The sequence below is a fragment of the Octopus sinensis genome, linkage group LG5 (assembly GCF_006345805.1).
Source record: "Octopus sinensis linkage group LG5, ASM634580v1, whole genome shotgun sequence".
Taxonomy (NCBI): Eukaryota; Metazoa; Mollusca; class Cephalopoda; order Octopoda; family Octopodidae; genus Octopus; species Octopus sinensis.
The window spans coordinates 27,097,933-27,120,203 of record NC_043001.1 but is presented as its reverse complement, the minus strand read 5'-3'; the positions used below and the strand labels follow the sequence as shown (position 1 = coordinate 27,120,203).

The following is a 22,271-nucleotide window of genomic DNA, read 5'->3' as shown; positions in this document are numbered from 1 at the left end:
CACGAGCAGAGGTAGTGGGGTAGCATCAAAACCATGTGTTGAGAAGAAGTATTTATGGTTTTAATAATTCATCTCTAGAAACATGAGTGTTTCGTTCAATATCCTTAAACAACCCTCATTCAGGGACCTTTTGAGCGGGATGAGTTACTCGACCAGAAGAAAATTCTAACTGGGCCCCACCTGCAAGGTCATGTGCTGTTTATCTTTATATGAGATCACCATGTCGCGTACATATTGCTTTGATGCATGTGACTGGTGTACCTATATGAGACTGGGCTTCGTATATTTTACTCGAATGTCACTTTGGTGGCGTGCGCTGCTCTGTCACTCAATAATAATAATAATAATAATAATAATAATAATAATAGAAGAAAAGAAGAAGAAGAAGAAGAAGAATACTGACAAAAAGAACAACAACAAATATGTGAATAGACAGACAGACAGACAGACAGACAGACAGATAGACAGATAGATAGATAGATAGATAGATAGATAGATAGATAGATAGATAGATAGATAGATAGATATGATACCTTATTCTAAAGTAACCTGGTATCACAGTTCATTAAACCATTTTCATAGCCGAACAACTGCAGGATAGTATGCTACACAGAAGCAAACAAAAAGGCATATGTACTAAGCCAAAGAATAAACAAGATATAAGCCAAGATATAAGGCTCCGCTACTTTGTTTTATATGTCTATGTATATAGTTAAATATCGTTAATTCTATTAATAAAATGAGTAGTTTATATTGGGGGTAGGGTATTTGACGAAGTTCATGGTGGTATTTTGTTCAATTTTCGTTCCTCTAAATCACAGCAGTAATATAATCTGCCACGGGTCCATTTTATAAACAACTACTCAGTTAAATGGGTTAAATCCAGATTATGTATTTCTCTGATTCTTTGGAATAAGATGATTGGGTGCGAGTGTTTGGATGTTGGCGATTTGCCACGGCTGACCGGACATTGAAACTGCTTTGGCGGAATCTAGTTCACAAAATCTGCATTATTTAAAAGGAAGTAAAAAAATCTGAAAATCGGCTATATTAATGTAGTTTTCCACTCTTATTGCTATGAAGGTATGATGTTGTGGAGAAAAGGATTGGAGGAAAAAGTTACAGAGGTTTAAAATCAAAAAAAAAAAAAACTGTGTATTTTTAGTCAACAACGAAACAGAAATTTTCAACGTTTAGCGGATCGGTGTCAACTTTAAGGTTGTACCCAGTGAAGATTATAGTTTGGCATCTGTGAAATGACCTGTTCATTGTAAGTTTCTAAATAAACAGAAATACCTAATTTCATTGTAGGTTTCTAAACAGAAATACCTAATAAAATCAACATGTATCATCTTTCTGTTTTTTCTGTCTCTTCATTGATTGTATGTTTTTATCATTTTTAAAATTTGTTATTTTAATATATTTCTCTGCATGTGTTTACTTTATGCATATTTCAGTATTATGTATACCTGTCAAGTATTTGTGTACATCATATATAAGTGTGTGTGTGTGTGTGTGTGTGAAAGGGGACGTCTGTCTCCAAAACTCCAAAGTTTTCATTAATAGAATGCAAAAACTAAATTGCTCAATTACCAGAATACTTTCTGCCTTCTATTTTGACCAATACGTATTGTGCCAATAGGTAATCTCTACAGGCTTACGATGAAACCTCTACAAGCCAGCGAGAGAACTTTTACTTGGTCACCCGACCTGCTAGAAATAGCAATCAAATTTCCCTTTAATCACATCCTATATTCTTAAAGAAATACAATACGGTTATTTAAGTTCTAGATACAGATCTTTTCGGTTTGAACGGCAGTTTTTTCTAGCGGTGTCATATGAAATTGTCCCCCATAATTATGACCCTAGTATCGATCTATTGCATTTCAATCTATTTTAGGGTTAGGGTTAGGGCTGGGGGAAGGGTATCATTTTTTCTTCACAAATGTAAATAAACCCAATCTGTTTCTTAAACGAGGGACATATTCATACGGCACAGAATGTTTTCACCTCAATAGAAGTCATTGCAGAAATTGAAGAAAAACAACAACAAATATCTTACAAACTATAGAATTTTCTCAATAAAGCCAAGAGAAAAAGATGTTTTATAAACACATTCTACCAGTATACGAAGTTTAAAAGTGTTTAGTTACGTGGAAATTATTTGAAAAAACTGCCGTTCAAACCGAAAAGATCCCTAGATACTCCTAAAAATAGGGGGTAGTCGTGGTTGTAATGCCTTTGATTATAAGTCGGTTCGATCAAGATTCACCAGGAACTAAACGACAAAACTAATGGATTATTGAACATTAAATATTCATTGTTGGTGTTCTACATTCGTAGTTTTCCATATCGAATTTCTATCTGCTCTCAAGCGTTAATCACGTGGCACCCAGTGTGCTAACCTAACACACCCCGTTCTTGTGCACATGTATTGACATGTCACTGCGACGGTCGATTTCGGCGGTTTATATATATATATTTTTTCTTCTTGTTTTCTGTATGTTGCCTCATACAGTGTGTTATTATATTACGTTTGCAAAGTTGGTGTTACATTTCATTGCATGCTTATACATGTGTCTTTATGGGCTTATGAAATCAATAGTCCGTTTTGAGTGTATCAAACAGAGAAGCTAAACTCCTACGCGCGAACATTTTTGCTAATAAAATAAGTAAGAATAATTCATTGGAATTTAAAATAACCCATTTAGTGAGAATTATTATATCAAAGCTACAGAGAAATATCAAAAAAGTAGATAGATCCTTGAAACATATCTCGGATCTTTTCGCTTTGACCGGCAGATTTTTAAAATAATTTCTTTGTAACTAAACACTTTTAAACTTCGTATACTGGTAGAATGTGTTAGATAAAACATCTTTTTCTCTTGGCTTTCTTGAGAAAATTCTGTAGTTTGTATGCTATTTGTTGTTTAATTTCTTGCATTTCGGCAATTTCAAGTAAGAATAATTCATTGGAATTTAAAATAACCCATTTAGTGAGACTTATTATATCATAACTACAGAGAAATATCGAAAAAGTAGATAGATCCTTGAAACATATCTCGGATCTTTTCGCTTTGACCGGCAGATTTTTAAAGTAATTTCTTTGTAACTAAACACTTTTAAACTTCGTATACTGGTAGAATGTGTTAGATAAAACATCTTTTTCTCTTGGCTTTCTTGAGAAAATTCTGTGGTTTGTAAGCTATTTGTTGTTTAATTTCTTGCAGTTCGGCAATTTCAACCAACCAATGACAACTATTGAGGTGAAGACAATTTCTCCGGATCTTTGTCAACAATTATTTGAAATAAAAGTTTCCAAAGCAGAGCGATATAATGCCATTGAAAATATATTCGTCTTTTTAAACTCTTCGCTCGCTATGGTGCATAGGTCATCTCATCTATTTCTCCTTTATTCCCGACTATGGGCTGTCTTTTTCTCTCCCAGGTTTTCTTGATTTTGAATTGTCATTGATGTTCTGTAGCTACTTTTTTCTAGGAAGGGGTGTTGCCCATACACAAACAACCTCTGGGAAGAGGCGGTCAATATTAGTGTGGTCTCTATCATTTGATCTATCCAGTATGGGAGACCCTATCAATAGCTTGGTCTCTGCTGGCATAGGGTTTTAGGCTCACTGAGGCACACAAGCCATGACGCTGAAACAATGAATGGACCTCGTGGTGAAGTAAAACAATATTCATGAATAAAAAAATATTTGGGCAAAATCCTGAAATTTTGAACTATGATGTTGGCAAGAAGGGGACATTAAAAAATATGTAATGAAACAAACAAACAAACAAATTAATAACTAAATGGACCGATGTCGAAATACTTTGTCAATTCTTTTTTATTTTCCTTTTCCTTTGATTTCAATGTCAAAAAATCTCCAATGAAATTCCTACCTCCAAATCTACCTTAATCCATCTCGATAATCTTATCTTTAAATTCTTCTGTCATCAAACCTGCTGTTATTCTCAAAAAAATCACCAAGGAATTAGATGCTGTTCCTTTTTTTGCAGATATCTGTCTCGAAATGTGAAACTATACAAATTCTTGATCTACAGTAAAAAAAATAGTGATGCATTCGCCATAGTAATTAGTACCCGACTCGGTCTTCCTAGCACGGGAAAAACCATTCATATAAGACACTCACAAAGTCTCTTCTAGTCAATCAGATACGATCACGAACCTTTATATCATGTATTTCTTTTTTTGTGCATACTCTTCCAGTATTATAAAGAAATTTTCCGTACTTAGCGGTTGTGTTCCACTCTTATTCGAAACTTTTTTAGTGCGGTCGCTTTTCGCCACTTTGTTAGTCTAAGTTAAAACTGCAAATCAGTCATTCCAGTTATGTTCTCTACTGTCCCATACTGAGGAGTAAGCTCTGCTGAATACGAACTGTAAAAACCAGAATCTTAAAAGACTGTTGGTGGTTTGCGTCAGAAATAAAATTATAACATGAAGTTAGTAAAGCTGAAGAAATTTGTATGGTGAAATGGAACGAGAAACCTGGCGTTTTGGGATCTTTTCGGTTTGAACGGCAGTTTTTTCTAGCGGCGTCATAGGAAATTGTCACCCATAATTATGACCGTAGTATCGATCTATTGCATTTCAATCTATGTTAGGGTTAGGGGTGGGTGGAAGGGTATCTTTTTTTCTTCACAAATGTAAATAAACCCAATCTGTTTTTTAAACGAGGGACATATTCATACGGCACAGAATGTTGTTTACCTCAATGGACGTCAGTGATTGGTTGAAATTGCAGAAATTGAAGAAAAAACAACAACAAATATCTTACAAACTATAGAATTTTCTCAATAAAGCCAAGAGAAAAAGATGTTTTATAAATACATTCTATCAGTATACGAAGTTTAAAATTTTTTAGTTACCTAGAAATTATATTAAAAACTGCCGTTCAAACCGAAAAGATCCGCGTTTTGAGCAAAGATCTTCGTTGGTGAGAGAAATATTCTAGATGAAACTGACAAGAAAATGTCGGCAGTTTTCAGATTTCAAGCACTGCTGGTTTCACAACATTTGCAGCCCTAAGCACTGCTATTTTTACAAATTTGGCGCCATTACTTACTTCGAATAATTCCGATTATTCTCTGCCTAAGACTCTCTCTCTCTCTCTCTCTCTCTCTCTCTCTCTCTCTCTCTCTCTCTCTCTCTCTCTCTCCTCATTCTGTTACACTCACAATAACGAGTGTTTGTGTCTGGATGAATTGTAAATGAGTTTGCGTATGTTTATTGAACATATATTGCTTCACTGTTTAAATAGATCCGGTAGTTAACCCGAAGAGTTCTCTTTGCAGGACGCATTCAAAAAGAACTCTACCACCTTCGACTGGTCATTGCCATCTTATCACAAATGTTTACCCTTGAAGAAGATTAGAGCAAATTCTGAAAAGTGTTTTGAGTAACTGCTGTCGACTTCACTGATTTGGTTGGTTTATATATCTCCTCTGGCTTTATTCTATTTAGTTCTGTGCTGTTTAGTCTGTATATGTGGTACTGCAGATAGTGGGAAGTTGCGTATGCTAGTTTTACATTGTGTCTGTTTATGATTTTGTGATATTTGGAAAATTTGAGGAAATGTCTACCTAATGCTGCGAAGAATTCCTGGTCTGCTTTGAATTTTTCTTGTGAATTAAAGATCGGATTAGACCAGATAATTTCATCGGTTATTTTTGCTCTTTTTTTAATATATTTGATATGTATGTATGTATGTATGTATGTATGTATGTATGTATGTATGTATGTATTTGATGTTTTTGAAAAGTTATGCTCATGAGCACATTTTCGGTTTGGGATGAGAATCGAACTGACTGGTTTCGCTGTCTTTTCAGCTCTTTAGATAACGTCCCCTCTCACTCTCTCTCTCCCTCCCTTCCTTCCTCTCTCTCTCCCAAGATACTGAGAAAACGTAGTTGAAAGCTATTACCGAAGGACTGCTTATGATAATAGTAAATCGTCTAGTGTATAGTCCATTTTAAGAGAGTGGGGTATGATCTGAGGGAGATTTGGTTTCTATTTTAGTACATCGAGCGAGATCATTGAGGCTTTTTCGTTGCCTCATATCACATCAGAGTATATATAATTCTGCCAATATTGTGATACCATAGATTGAAACATCCATCAGTAATTACAGCTGACACTATTTATTCTCTACTGCCAGCTGATTTTCCAATTCAGTTATGTCCGGTATACGCAATTAAGGCAGAATTGAATTAAAACAGCTGTCTATGTCATATTTGATGTATATACACTGTTAATAGGCCAGTTACTGCAGTATTGATTCTGATATGTCATCACTTATAGTGGTGCTGTGTTAAAGCACAATAATATCGGAGGGAGATGAAGATTCATCCCTGCAGCAGCTAATGAAAATGCGAGATGTATGTATTATACTGGAGGCAACGAATTCTTGTCCGAGCATATGGCTAGCTGTAAATAGCCGCCAAAAAGTTCGAAATGCATTTGACGCTCTCGCTGGCCGCTGCTGGGACGAACTTTTGTCTACCTTCAATACTTATTGCGTTTTTAAAACGGCATGTCCGTAAAAGATGCTATCTCATGACAAATACTGCAGTAACTGGCCTATTGACTGTGTATATACGTTTCGATGGTTCGTAGATGGCTATGCGAAGTATGTAATTAATTAAGAAATAACTTTGAGAGTTTCCAAGCTGGTTGCAATGACATACATGATAAAGAGATGAATAACATGGGTCCTTAGCTCGGTATTTCATGGTTTTGTACCAAAGTCTCTTTCTTTTTTTACCACAATGTAAGGTGCAATTCTCCGATTTAGTTTAAAAGGAATACTCGGAAACCAAAATAAAGCGAGAAAACTTTTACATATTCCACTATGTAGCAGCGGCAGTATTAGTATAGTGGTCGTGGTTGCGGTGGTGGTCGCCGTCATCCTAGTAGTAGTAGTAGTGGTGGTGGTGGTGGTGGTGGTGGTAGTAGTAGTATTAGACTGAAACATAAGAAAACCGTCCTTTTAAATTAGCATATAGAACTATGTTTCTTCCGATTTCTTTTGAAAAACCTTTGACAAAAGCGGTTTTCATGTCTTTACAACTGGCTTTAAACCTATTCTTTCTATGTATCGACGTAAGTGTTCTCATTTCCTTGGCTAGTTTTACAACTTCATGACCACGTGTCAACCAAGGAGCCTCAGCGCCATGGGTAGCAAACGTCTCGTTTGGTGGACTTTATTTTGCCTACAGTTATCGTATTGTATAAAGTCATACTATTTTATACTTGATTTCAACTGGGGTGCGACCAATACACGAGGCAAAGTTTATGAAAGAAAAGAGACAGGAGTGGCTGTGTGGTAAGTAGCTTGTTTACGAACCACATGGTTCCGGGTTCAGTCCCACTGCGTGGCACATTGGGCAAGTGTCTTCTACTATAGCCTCGGGCCGACCAAAGCCTTGTGAGTGGATTTGGTAGACGGAAACTGAAAGAAGCCCGTCGTATATATGTATATATATATATATATATGTGTGTGTGTGTGTGTGTGTGTGTGTGTCCGTGTTTGTTCCCCTAGCATTGCTTGACAACCGATGCTGGTGTGTTTATGTCCCCGTCACTTAGTGGTTCGGCAAAAGAGACCGATAGAATAAGTACTGGGCTTACAAAGAATAAGTGCCGGGGTCGAGTTGCTCGATTAAAGGCGGTGCTCCAGCATGGCCGCAGTCAAATGACTGAAACGAGTAAAAGAGTAAAAGAGTAAAGAGTGTACCAAGACTTAACAGTAATCCAGGTGTGTGAAGGAAATACTCGTGTAACTTATATATGAGTAACTATGGTATACTTGAAACTGTTCGCCGACGAAGTCTCTAAAAACACAAGAAAGAATAAATATGTCTTAATCCCCAACACCAAACTGTAAAATAAATTGCATATTTAGAAATTTATAGAATTAAGGATTCGTTAGTTTTCTCAGCACAGAGCGTTTTGCACAGATTCTTGAGCACTTACAATTAGCCCCTGGTACTAAAAAAGGGTCACCCACCTTTGTTCCACCGTCGTTCGATTTGTTTGAAATAACAGCCCTCACATCATGCCCTACTATTCCAAATATACAAGGGATGTATTGGGCTATGTCATCATAGATGTAGAAAATGACAGGATGGTCGCAACTGGAATGCCTCTTATCGTAGGTCTTGATATGAGCTAATTTGGACAACTCAATAGCAAAAACTTGATCACCAAACAGTCAAGATATGAAAATAAAATGTAATCGCAGCCTGTTATGTAACAACTATTGACTCAATGTTTTATGTAACCTGATATGTTATGCTAAAACTCCAAGGTTAAAGCAGCCGTCATTCACAAGGCGGGTAGAAACAGTGAGAAGAAAATATATATATAAAAGACATTGTTTTGATAAAGTCATTTGCTTTAGTATGCAGTTCTTGTTGTCGAGAATGTTTAAATTAAACAGGATCTGCAGAGCGGTTAAAGAGATTTGCTAACAGTCGGAGATTGGTTATATATGTAATTTAAAACGACGCCAATAGTTCGGGATCTTTAAATAAAATTCTTTCTAATTTTAGCTCAAGACCAATAATTTTAAGGGGAGGCTAAGTCAATTACATCAACCTCGGTGCTCAACTGGTATTTATTTTATCCATTACAAAAGGATGAAAGCAAAGTCGACCTTGGTTGCATTTAAACTCAGAACATAAAGAACCTGATGAAATGCCGCTAAGCATTTTGTCCGGTGCCTAACGGCAATATTTTAGTATAATGATATCTGGACGCGGAGAGTTATTTAAATCGGTCATTAACATTGAGGGATTCAACTATAGGTTTGTAGTGGATCTTGCAGGCATGAAGTGGATTCGATCCACCATAGCCAAATTTCAAGTAGCAGTTCAACAGAACTTTCGGGGTCGATAAATTAAGTACCAGTTGCGTACTGGGGTCGATTTGATCGACTGGCCCCCTCCCCCAAAATTTCGGGCCTTGTGCCTAGAATAGAAAAGAATAATGGCGGCAAGCTGGCAGAAACGTTGGCACGCCGGGCGAAATGCTTAGCGGTATTTCGTCTGCCGTTACGTTCTGAGTTCAAATTCCGCCGAGGTCGACTTTGCCTTTCATCCTTTCGGGGTCGATAAATTAAGTACCATTTACGCACTGGGGTCGATGTAATCGACTTAATACTTATGTCTGTCCTTGTTTGTTCCCTCTATGTTTAGCCCCTTGTGGGTAATAAAGAAATAGGTATTTCGTCTGTCTTTACGTTCTGAGTTCAAATTCCGCCGAGGTCGACTTTGCCTTTCATCCTTTCGGTGTCGATAAATTAAGTACCAGTTGCGTACTGGGGTTGATCTGATCGACTGGCTCCCTTTCCCAAAATTTCGGCCCTCGTGACTAGAGTAGTAAAGAATATCTATAATAATAAAAGCAAAATTTTGTCTGTCTGTCTGGGACCCTGGTATCTCAGTCTACATTTGCTCTACATAGACATATTATAATTTCTCGGAATCAGGATGATCCCAGGGTTGAAAATCTACCCTTCATTTAGTTCTTGGACATCCAGTATTGAGACTGATTTAAAAGCATCTGGGTTGCTATTTCTAGCGGGTAAAGCTTGGCTGATTCATGCCATCTTGCTTGGCATTTGTCAGATGAAGTCAGAGATCAAGGGGGAGATAAATGACATTAGCTTCCTTAATTTTACATCGAGATAAGAACTTTGGCTCAAATTGGCCAACGAATGAAATCCAACTTGAGAATGAAACGATTCAGTGATTGTAGTACAGAATTAATTCTCATCCGTCCTTAACCTCAGATCAAACACCACCGGGACATATAGTCATCACAGATGTAGTATAGTCATGCTATTTAGCAGGAGCTAGCTTTAAAATCCGCACGGAGTGTGGCTTTTAAGCTAGTTATTAATAAGAGTAATATTTAAGTGTCTATAAAGAGGAGTTACAAGAAGTGAATAAAATGAAATTTAGAGTCCATAAAATCTTATCTGCAACCAGAAATTTTGGGGGAGGGGAAGTAGTCAATAACATCTACCTACAGTACTTGACTGGTACGATGTCTGTTGAACCAACAAATGAAATGAAGGAGTCCTAAATGTGGTTACTCGACATGCTAGAAATAGTAGCCAAAGCTTTGAAAAATATTTTTTTCCCAAATTTCAATCTTTTAAGAATAACTCTATCCACCGGCCATCGCAATAACAATTCTCGCAGATCTTTTCAGTTTGAACGGCAGTTTTTTCTAGCGGTGTCATATGAAATTGTCATCCATAATTATGACCCTAGTATCGATCTAGTGCATTTCAATCTATTTTAGGGTTAGTTAGGGTTAGGGTATCTTTTTTTCTTCAGAAATATATATAAACCCAATCTGTTTCTTAAACGAGGGACATATTCATACGGCACAGAATGTCGTTTACCTCAATGGACGTCAGTGATTGGTTGAAATTGCAGAAATTGAAGAAAAACAACAACAAATATCTTACAAACTATAGAATTTTCTCAATAAAGCCAAGAGAAAAAGATGTTTTATAAACACATTCTACCAGTATACGAAGTTTAAAATTTTTTAGTTACCTACAAATTATGTTAAAAACTGCCGTTCAAACCGAAAAGATCCATTCTCGCTTCACAGAAATAGGGAATGCATCAGCACAGTTGTTTCCTCTCCCCCAAGTAACCTATACAAAAATATGAGGTAAATTTGTTGTTCCCCTCTCAATTAATTTATGAAAAAAACGAAAGAGTTTTTTTCATAAAGAGTAATCCGACTTTCTTCGGCGTAGTGTGGAAGTTTTAACTGTTTCAAATCGTTTCCAAAAACCGTCTAAGCCTTCAAGTCGTAACAGTAATCTGATGTAAATTTGTAAAAAATTAAGATACACTATTTTTCTCAATAGATGCACCTTCAAAAATTCTTATGGAATTGTAGCTGGTTCCTATTCTGAACTGAAAAAAAAGAACGTTCCCTACTTCTTGGCTCGTTTTTTAGTCTTTACTTTTAATCCGATTTACATCCCGGATATATTATAGCAGTGTTTATCATAGCCGAGGGAATTTGTGAGGATTGAAAAGCAGATGGATAAATCATCATATTTAAATTGTTATCATTTGAAACACTTAAAACTTATATGCCGAAAAATATCCCCTTATATTGAAAAATATCCCAATTTTTTTTATCGTTTATAAATTTTCAATATTGTCTCAGCAGCAATTATTTCGGGCTATAAAACGTGTTGGCGGCAGAGAAGAAAAGAAAGAAAAAAGTATGAACTAGCCAGGAAAATGAGGGTGCGTGAGGTATAATACTCTTGATTAACAGAACAAGTGGAAGCTTTGAAATATTGCAGCTAAATTTGGAATCAGAAAGAAATATGTTTTAAAGTTTCATTCAAATGTAAAAGTATGACTTCTTTAATTTCAAACACCTGTGAAAAAAAATGAGTTATACGGAACTTCCTATATTTATTCCCTATAAAATATGGTGGCTGTTGGCTGGGGGTTGAAACACTCGTATATGATGGAGATATAGCATGGTATTTTAAAATCTAAGGATGCTCAACTACCTCCCTCTCATGTTTTTCTAATTATAACTGAGATGACTTTCAGGAATACAGAAATGCGAGCTCATCTGGAGGTGAGGAAGAGTGACTAGAAACTTGCCTAGTAACAGATAAATAGCCAGGCAGCTCAGAAGAATGGAGAGATAAATGATGTGGAATTTACCTTTCACTAAAAAATGAAAATTTATCCTCGTTAGAAACAGATTAAAAATCTGTGCTCATGAAACTCTGGAAATCGAACAAACTTCGGCTCTTGATATCCAGAAACTCCTATTCTCAGACTCAACATAAACCATAAGCTATGATCTCACTTAGATATGTACATGACAGGGTGAGAAGAAAATGGCCCTTCAGATTTAAAAACATTGCCAACGTGTCGCCCAAGCAGTTCCGTCGCGTGATTTTTAGAGATCCCTTGCAACTTTTTGTTTCGAGGCCCCATCCCTTCAATCAAAATTCATAATCTACGCAATTTTTATTCATAGTTATATTTTACTTTATAGTATCTGAAGTTCAATATTTCACGTTACCCTAAAGAACATCTTTAAAAGTACAAGTTAGGTTTATTTAAGTCTGTACCAAATTTCAATAAGTAAAACATCCAGATATGATTAAAAGAGCACTTGGCGATCCTTCGGTATAGGTACCGTAAGTGCCTTTGTTTACATTTCTGAAGATAACAGAAACCCTTTTCTCCCAACCCTAACCCTAACCCCACCCCCACCCCCATATATATAAAAAAACACTTTCTTGAAATTTATCCGGTACTTCCGGTACCTTTACCGAAGTTACGCCGAGCACTTTTATAATCCCGGCAACTTTCAAAGACAAACTTTGATTTTAACATGGTGTTGTAGGGGTTTAGCGTCGGTCCTGCGCCCAAGGGACAGTTAGTCTTACCTTTCAGTCTTTTCCTTTCATTTTCCATCTACACCCACCTAATAGCCATTTTATAGAATTTAAGTTTCAACATTAGCTACAATATTTTTATGTTTCTACTTCTTTTTGTCCTGTACTTTTCCAGGTTCAGTTAATTAAGAGTATTATCATTTTGGCGACAGCGTTTTCCCTTTATTTTTAGGTTGAATACAGAATTAGGAGAAGGAAGAACCAAGGTGGAGAGAAAGGATGATCTTATGATAGATTAGTAAAAAAATTATCTGGATTAGATTAAAAATCTCTTAACTAAAATGTTTATCATATCCATCTCATGTCAAAGACCACCAGAGGTTGCAGACTTCATTCACTACGTGCATTCCTTTTTGGTAGTAGGATTGAATGTCAAATTCTTTTGCATAATTTCACTTGAAAAATTGTTCAAAATCTTTGCTTTTGCAGTAGGGTGGTGGTGGATGTGAACATACTCCATACCCATAGAGGAATCCTTGTTTCAAGCATATATTAAATAAATGAACTTGTCTGTTTGCCAGCACACAATCACACGCACACACAATCACACACACACACACACACAAGATACCACCACACATTTTATCTACAAAATCTATCATAAGTCACTAAGGGAATCCTTGCGTCTTTACCCGACATGCTGGAAACAATAGTTAAATCCCTTCAAACTGTACCCCTGCCGCCTCAAAAAATAAAAGGAGAAAGGAATACGTTATATCACGTAGTCCTACAGACATTGCTTGAAGAAAGAAAGACGGGATGGTAATTGCTGGAACGCCTCTCATTCATTTAACCCTAAACTTCATTGTTTCAGCGCTGGATTAACCACGAAGCAAATAAGCACGTGAGGGAAGGAGGCACCACAGAAATGGTAAATTGTTCACGAGGAGTGGCTGTGTGGTAAGTAGCTTACCTACCAACCACATGGCTGTGGGTTCAGTTCCACTGCGTGGCACCTTGGGCAAATGTCTTCTACTATAGCCTCGGGCCGTTCCAAAGCCTTCTGAGTGGATTTGGTAGAGGGAAACTGAAAGAAGCCAGTCGTATATATATATATATATATATATATATATATACATGTGTGTGTGTGTGTGTGTGTGTGTGTGCGCGCGCGCTTGTGTGTTTGTCCCTCCAACATCGCTTGACAACCGATGCTGGTGTGTTTACGTCCCCGTAACTTAGCGGTTCGGCAAAAGAGACCAATAGAATAAGTACCAGGCTTACAAAGAATAAGTCCTGGAGTCGATTTCCTCGACTAAAGGCGGTGCTCCAGTATGGCCGCAGTCAAATGACTGAAACAAGTAAAAGAGTAAAAGAGCAAGGAGTAAAGAGTACGAAAGAAATCATCTTAAACTTGCCAAAATGATGTTCGGGATGCCTTATCTCTATTAAGTATAGAAGTAGATGTGCTATGTAAGATTAGATCTGAATATCTGACTAAGGATTTTGCATTGTTGGTGAAAATGTTTGCAATATAAATTAAGTGGAAGTATACAAAAATAAACTTTATTTTTCATCTTACTGTCAGTTTTGTTTCATTTTGAAAAATAAAAATAAAATTATTTTATGGTTTACTAGCAGTATCGCCCGGCGTTGCTCGGGTTTGTAAGGGAAATAACTATATAAGCATTTTTAGAGAGTTACTTCCCTTATAGATGCCAATTCGGGCTTTCTTAGCCATTTCTGTTTTGGTGTCTTCAAGCCATGAAGTCGTTGTTCTAAAAGAACGCTGGTCTCCTGGACAACGCTTTACGACGTTGATTTCCTTACACTCCTTTCCCCACAGCTTCACGAGGGAGGGAAGAAGGGGAGAAGCAAACAGGTACAGGTGTGACCATGGACGCCAACTCCGCCGCCATCGACACACGAAAAATTATGCATTAAAATGGAATAAAAAATGATGTTAAATTATTTTTAAAATCGTAGACTCATCGTAGACGCGCGCTAATACTCAGACGGGCTCGATATGAATCACGACTATAAGATACCCGAATTTGGTTAAACTGCACCGCAAAATGTGGGAGTAGTTAGGAATCTAAATCGAAGGGGACAGACACTCACACAACTACAGTTTTATATATATAGATTATTGTTTATATTTTGAATTACCAAAATTATTTAAGTGCTTAAGGCCTCTATGGGGTCTTAATCATGCTCGTCGCTATGAGGGTGCACTGGACGGCACAACTTCCTCACTATTCAATGGCGTGCCCTCAGATTTAGAGTGATACACTTATTTCGAAACTCCACTTTAACATTATTACAAATTAGTGCCCACCCAGAATATTCTGAAGCATCCCCAAGCGCCAAAGTCTGGCGACGAGCCTGGTCTTATTTCGGCCCTTCCAGAGCTAAAGTATGACGTATACATATCGTACCTTTTAGGAGTCTCTATGAAGTGACTTGAGTTGCTACAAATAACTTCTAAATTTACCTGAAACCACATTCAACCGTCTTAAAAAAGGAATGATCCAACATAGTGTTAATTAGGATTACTAATGTAATCCTACATAACACCATATTTGGTTAAAAGTGGGGGTGGTCACTTTGATAGCATGTTGTACTACATCAGACCTGACCTGAGGTTAATCAAATTATCATCATCATCATCGTCATCATAAACCTCGACATCGTCAACATCATCATAATTGACATGATGTAAATACGTATATATAGACGCCCTTTTTATTAGTTATTTCTTTACTACCCACAAGGGGCTAAACACACAATGGACAAACAAGGAGAGACAAAAGGATTAAGTCGATTATATCGACTCCAGTGGGTAACTAATACTTAATTTATCGACCCCGAAAGGATGAAAGGCAAAGTCGACCTCGGCGGAATTTGAACTCAGAACGTAACGGCAGACGAAATACGGCTACGCATTTCGCCCGGCGTGCTAACGATTCTGCCAGCTCGCCGCCTTCGTCCTTTTTATTAGCCTCAGTTCTTGGACTGTGGCCTTGTTAAGACACTGTCGACGCCAGCACAGTCGATTAAACGGTCCCCAACACGTATTTTGGGGTAGGGGGACATCGGAAGGATGAAAGACAAATAAAACCGTGAGCAAGATTTTATCTCAGAACGTATATGGACGTATAACGACGAAATTTGGTACCATGATGCAACGTACAAATGACTGAAGAAGAACAATATTAATTGATGGCCATTTATCAATATAATTATGCCTGTTGTTACAATGTAGAAAATACAATTTCGTCCAGTTATTTCGATTCCTAGCTTAGAAAGTTGGTAGCTGTTCACTACATACGTAAACATATTTTGTCCGACGCTCCACCGATTACCAATTCTGCACGTAATATCCCTTCACACACAGAGTCGAATACGATAAAAAAATGTCTGAACTTTGTATTACAAAAGCATTCGTCCCAATTTGCTTGTATTTATAGATTCAAATTTTAGTAAAAGGCCAGCAATTTGAGGTGGGCTGGGGGTTAAATCGATTTCATTGCTCCTCGCGTTCGATAGATACTCATTTTATCGACATTGAAAGGCAAAAATCGACCTTGGTGGAATTTGAACTCACAATGTAAAGACGGATTAGGATTTAGGGTGCTAACGATTGTACCAGCTTGCCGTCTTCAATCAGCTTATGATAATAGAAACTAATTAAATATATGACAAATACTAAACAAAGCAATAAGACAATGTAACTACATGAAGTACTGTGGCAGGGTAGTAAAATATGAATGATAGACTGATTGAAAGATTAATTGAAAAAGTTTTGTACGACAAAGATTATTGAGACTAATTACCAAGATATTCTGTGAACGTCAACAACGATAGACTAGAAACATCGATGAACTTAGACACATTCTTGTTCCAACCAAAAATATAAAGAACATACTAAGAAGTATGAATATTCCTTAATTAACAAAACAGATAAAACTATAATCGCAGAGCTGGCAGAATCGTTAGCGGACAAAAATGCATGATAACTTTTTTTTCTGGTTCTTTACGTGCTAAGTTCAAATCCTGCTGAGGACGACTTTGCCTTTCATCCGTTCCTTGTTGATAGAATAAATACCAGTTGAGCGCTAGAGTTGATGTAATCGACTAAATTCCGCCGGTTAGATTGCTGGCCTTGTGCCAAAACTTGAAACAATTATATTAATATGTAGAGCATCACTGGTGGAATCTGTAGAGCGCATAACAAAATGCCTTGCGGTATTTTGTTACGGCTCTTTACATTCTAAATTCAAATCTCATCGTAGTTGATTTTCTTCAGTTTAGGGATCGATAAAATAAAACATCACGACCAATGTATCTAAAGTATGTGACCTCGTGCCAAATTTAGAATCAATGTACCGTGTGATTAAATATCTAACACTTCAAGTGAGACTCATCATCATCTTTGCTTTTTACTGCGTTTCTTTCCCCCCCCCAGGCTTTCTCAGATCGGGGAGATCGAGGTTTAGCTTAAATATTAGTTGGTGCCTGTATGGAAAACGTGAGTAAGAAGTGAGCTTCATTCTGAAAATGCAGTTACATTTAACACTGCCATGTGTTCGTAAGGGCACGTCATGATACACGACGTGTCATGGCCATTTTAGAGCTGCTGAAGCCCATCCTCTCTATGTCTGAGTCCGACCAATTTCTCCTTGAAAAAGACGTGGAAAGAAAGCGTGCGAGAAAAATATGCACCAGTACAGGAACTTTATTGATCGACCCTCGAAAGGATGAAGTTGATAGCAACGATATTGGAACCCAGAACGCCGACAACCAGAATGAATACTACAACACAATCTCTCCGACACTCTAATAACTCCGGAAATTCGCTAATATTTGATATTATTTAATGTCACGATCCGGTTTCGATTTCTGTCTGAGCAATTCAGGTTATTTTTCACTGTGTCGTTTGGGGATTAGGCTATAGTGAATAGACTGGAGAAAAGATGAACGAGTCTCTGCTCCCCATCTAACTGATGTAACTGTCAATACTGGCCCTGATGAATTAGTAACAACTAAGGGATATTAAGGGATATTTCTCCTGTTTTCTTTTATTTCAAATATTCCACTTTATACACTACAACAACATGCATCCATATACACTCGGCTCTCTGCTTCTACATCTATTCCCCTTCCATCATAAACACGACCAAACAAATCAAGCGAATCAACGAATGAGTTGTCATGCAGTCAGTCGGTCGATACAATGGATAATGTAGTCCTAAACACAATTTGTCAGAAGAAAAAATACAACAATACCAACAACAAAAGCAACAGCATAAGACATCATTACCACAGGTGGTACATTTTGGTCATATGGCCGAGACCTGGACATTTTAAAAGTAAACTAAGAAATCAACAAAGTGGAGGTCACTTACTTTTCTGCGATGTTCAAGGTAATACGCCTTATCCCAGCGTTGTTGTAACAACCTGCTCTGACAAGGAAGGATTGTCTGATAAGATTTATGCATTCTTTCTTTCCTTCTTTCTTTCTTTCTTTCTTTCTTTAATTTGTTGACACTGTCACTGTTCTTAATATACTTATCACATGTTAAATAAAGGTGTTGTTATCATCATCATCATTATAATTATCATTATTAATTACTATATTTTACTCTATATATGTAACTATCATTATTTTTAATTTATATACACGTCCTCATTAATATGTTCTACTATGTTCATTGTACATCATCATAAATAATATTGCAGCTTAGTCGATGACAGTCGCGTGTGACCGTATCTATTTCACCCCTTACGTTATGAGTTCAAATCCTACTGGGCGTAATCTTTGTATTTCATATTTCTGAAGCTGAAAAAATAAAAAAATAAAGTACCAGTAATATACGGTGTATCACTTCAGTTAACTTTGTCCTCCTGGGCTGGTGCCAACGTTATAAATCATTGTTATTATTACCAATAGAAACTAATAGACGAACAAACACTTAGTTGTCCCGGAGCTGCAATCTCGCTAGTTGAAAATAACTCCTCTCTCTTTGTTGTTGTTCTTTTAATCTTCTTCTTTCTGCTCTTATCTTGTTGTACGGTTAAGGTAAATCGCACTGTTGTCGGTTGGCTGGACAGCTGTATATTTATATACTTCCAACTACCTGTCCAATCGCCTTTATCTGCCGGCTGACACCCACATAACTCGAGTAGCCAAGGAACCAGCAACGATAAACTGTTCACACATCATTTATCAACATCATCGATTGATCTGGTAATGGCCTAAACAAAACAACTGTGTCTGTGTGCACCTTACTCGCTTATGTCTGTGAATGTGTATGTGTGTGCGATGTGTGTGTACAGTGAACAATCGCACATATGTGTGTATGTATGCATGTATACATGATGGCATATTATAAATCCTCACACACACACACACACACACACACACACACAAACAAACACATGTATATATATGGATGTATGTATACTCCTTACTCTCTTTTTACTCTTTTACTTGTTTCAGTCATTTGACTGTGGCCATGCTGGAGCACCGCCTTTAGTCGAGCAAATCGACCCCAGGACTTATTCTTTGTAAGCCTATTACTTATTCTATCTGTCTCTTTTGCCGAACCGCTAAGTTAAGGGGACGTAAACACACCAACATCGGTTGTCAAGCGATGTTGGGGGACAAACACAGACACACAAACATATACACACAAGTACATATATATATATACATACATACATATATACGACGGGCTTCTTTCAGTTTCCCTCTACCAAATCCACTCGCAAGGCTTTGGTCTACCCGAGGTTATAGTGGGACTGAACCCGGAACCATGTGGTTCATAAGCAAGCTACTTACCACACAGCCACCCCTACGCCTATGTATATATATTTATATATTATTTGTAGCTTTATGAGCATGTGTGTATTAACACACACACACACACACACACACACACACACACACACACACATGCGAGTCCTTATTCACTCTGTGATTAAATACCTCGTTTAAATTATCTAAGATTACTGTATTGCTAAGTTTCGGACGTTCTGTGTGAGTCTACGGCACACACACACACACACACACATCATTTTACGTTTGCATTCCATGCTGACATGAACCGAATAGGTCCTTATGGGAAGCAACTATCTTCGTCGGTTGGTTTTTGTACGTGTAATTTATATGTACATGTGTATGTATACACACGCAAGCACATACACAAACAAACATTATATGTATATAATGTTGCAATGCTTCAACAGTGTATATATATGTATGTATGTATGTATGTATACACACACACACACACACACACACACCATTAACCGTTCTTATCTAATTATATATATCACGTGATCACGTGGCCGACCAGGCTATCAGCTGTTGCTACACATCGCTGGTCACAATGCGCTTCGCATTGTTTTAGCCTTCAAATGACGCCACCCCGCTGGCTAAGCGAGCAGGCCAATATATATAATATATATATATATATATATATATATATATATATATATATAATATATATATATATGTGTGTGTGTGTTGTGTGTGTGTGTGTGTGTGGTGTGTGTGTGTGTGTGTATGTATGTATGTATGTATGTATGTATACTCTTTTACTCTTTTACTCTTTTACTTGTTTCAGCCATCCGGCTGAGGCCATGCTGTATGTATATTATTTTTGAGATCAGTTGATCTCGAAGCAAATAAAGCTATAAATAACAGCACGTGGTATTGGAATAAAAATCTTTTGGGTAGAAAAAGTCAAATGCTGCTGGTCGGACTCGAACCCTTATCTCCTTCAAATTTCTTTCTCCATTTTTGAAACATTATTCTTACTAATGAGAATTGTATGTTGTTGACGTCAAACATTTATAAACTTCGAGAGAACGTTAAATAATTTTTTGAGGAACAATGGATCTCGTAGCACATAGAGCTACAAATAATAACATATAAAAATTGGCTTAAAAATCCCTTTGGACAGAAAGTATATTCGTTTCTTATTTCTTTATTGCCCACAAGGGGCTAAACATATAGGGGATCAAACAAGGACAAACAAAAGGATTAAGTCGATTACATATATATTCGTATGAAGTTTATTCGTTTCTACTCTAGGCACAGGGCCCGACATTTTGGGGGAAGGGGCCAGTCGATTAGATCAACCCCAGTACAAAACTGATACTTATTTAATCGATCCCGAAAGGATGAAAGGCAAAGTCGACCTCGGCAGAATTTGAACTCAGAACATAAAGACAGACAAAATACCTATTTCTTTACTGCCCACAAGGGGCTACACACAGAGAGGACAAACAAGGATAGACAAACGGATTAAGTCGATTATATCGACCCCAGTGCGTAACTGGTACTTATTTAATCGACCCCGAAAGGATGAAAGGCAAAGTTGACCTCGGCGGAATTTGAAATCAGAAAGTAACAGCAGACGAAATATCGGTAAGTATTTTGCCCGGCGTGCTAACGTTTCTGCCAGCTCGCCGCCTTGGACAGAAAATATATTACATGCAAGTGATGGCTGTGGTTATAAGCGCGCGCACACAGCACAAAATCACACAGTTGTCTAAAAATCCATGTGACAGGCCAAACAGACACTCAGACACTGGTTAAGAGAGAGGGTATATTATTAATATAAATGTATAATGTTACACTCTCGTATCAGCTTCTTTAACAATTAGTTTCACATCAGAAGATAACCTCGACAATCATCGGAGAAGGCTGAACAGAGTAGTATGGTGAGGGTTAATTGTTCCTAAAGAGCTGAAAGTATCACAGCCAACTTTCAGAATTCCAGTGGTAAAGAATGCATCCCACACTATTCTGTTCGGCCCTTTCTAATGATTACCGGGATTATCTCAACTTCTGTATAAAAGTAATTGATAAAATGCCTGATATGAGAATATATCTGTTTAATTATATGTGCGTGCGCGCGCGCGCGTGTGTGTGTGTGTGTACGCACATATAATAGATCGCTGCTATATGGAGAGCTACCGTTTGTTTTGCACAAGATGTGTCACTTATGCATCTGTTCTTGAAACGGCCGTAAGATACTTTCTACACATTTTATTACTTCCTCACCTCTTATGATCTCTACTCATGTAACCACTGAACTATCGTGTTTAAAGAAATAAATGTCATAAGCAAATATGAGACCAGTTGTTTTACCTGTTTGTATTTTTATCGTTTTATGTATGTATCTGCTCAACTAATAAACTGCCAATAGCCATTCGTCATTATACCGCTATAACATCCTCGCTTTTAGTTGCAGTTCAGATTCATTGTACTCTACTTTACGTCATCAGTCGTGATATTATTATTACTTAAATTATATATATATATATATATATATAATATATATATATATATATATATATAATGATGTTGGCATCACCTTCAAAGACTTGGACCCCGTGCCTTCCGTCCACAACAAAAATCTAAATCGCATCTCATAACAACAATACGGCACAATTACTTCACCTCAATTGGCCCCGCTCTCTTCAACATTACACCAGGACACGTCAAAACAGAAACTGACCACACAAAATTCAAGTAGTCTTGGGACAAATTCCTTCAAGCAGTCCCGGACAAACCATCCACACCCGGATATGTCTCCGCAAACAATAACTCTCTGCTCGAATGAGCCTTGGTGCCCAAATCCTGAATTGAAAGACTTCGCCAGGTGGTGCTATTAAGTTAGACATGGCCTGGGCCAATACTGGCCAAAACCTTTCTAAGTTATTCTAAGTTATATATATATATATATTATATATATATATAATGATGTTGGCATCACCTTCAAAGACTTGGACCCCGTGCCTTCCGTCCACAACAAAAATCTAAAT

General features: G+C 37.2%; 1 protein-coding gene across 1 annotated transcript in view; it reads right to left on the bottom strand.

Moving 5' to 3' along the window:
- The window catches only part of LOC115212002 (protein kinase 4-like), a 41,845-nt gene extending 23,136 nt beyond the window's left edge, over positions 1 to 18,709 (bottom strand). Inside the window, exon 1 of the mRNA XM_029780788.2 lies at positions 17,840 to 18,709. Coding sequence (XP_029636648.1) covers positions 17,840 to 17,932 — 93 coding nt within the window. The 5' untranslated portion in view covers positions 17,933 to 18,709. The remainder of the gene's footprint in view (positions 1 to 17,839) is intronic.
- Between the last annotated feature and the right edge of the window lie 3,562 nt (positions 18,710 to 22,271).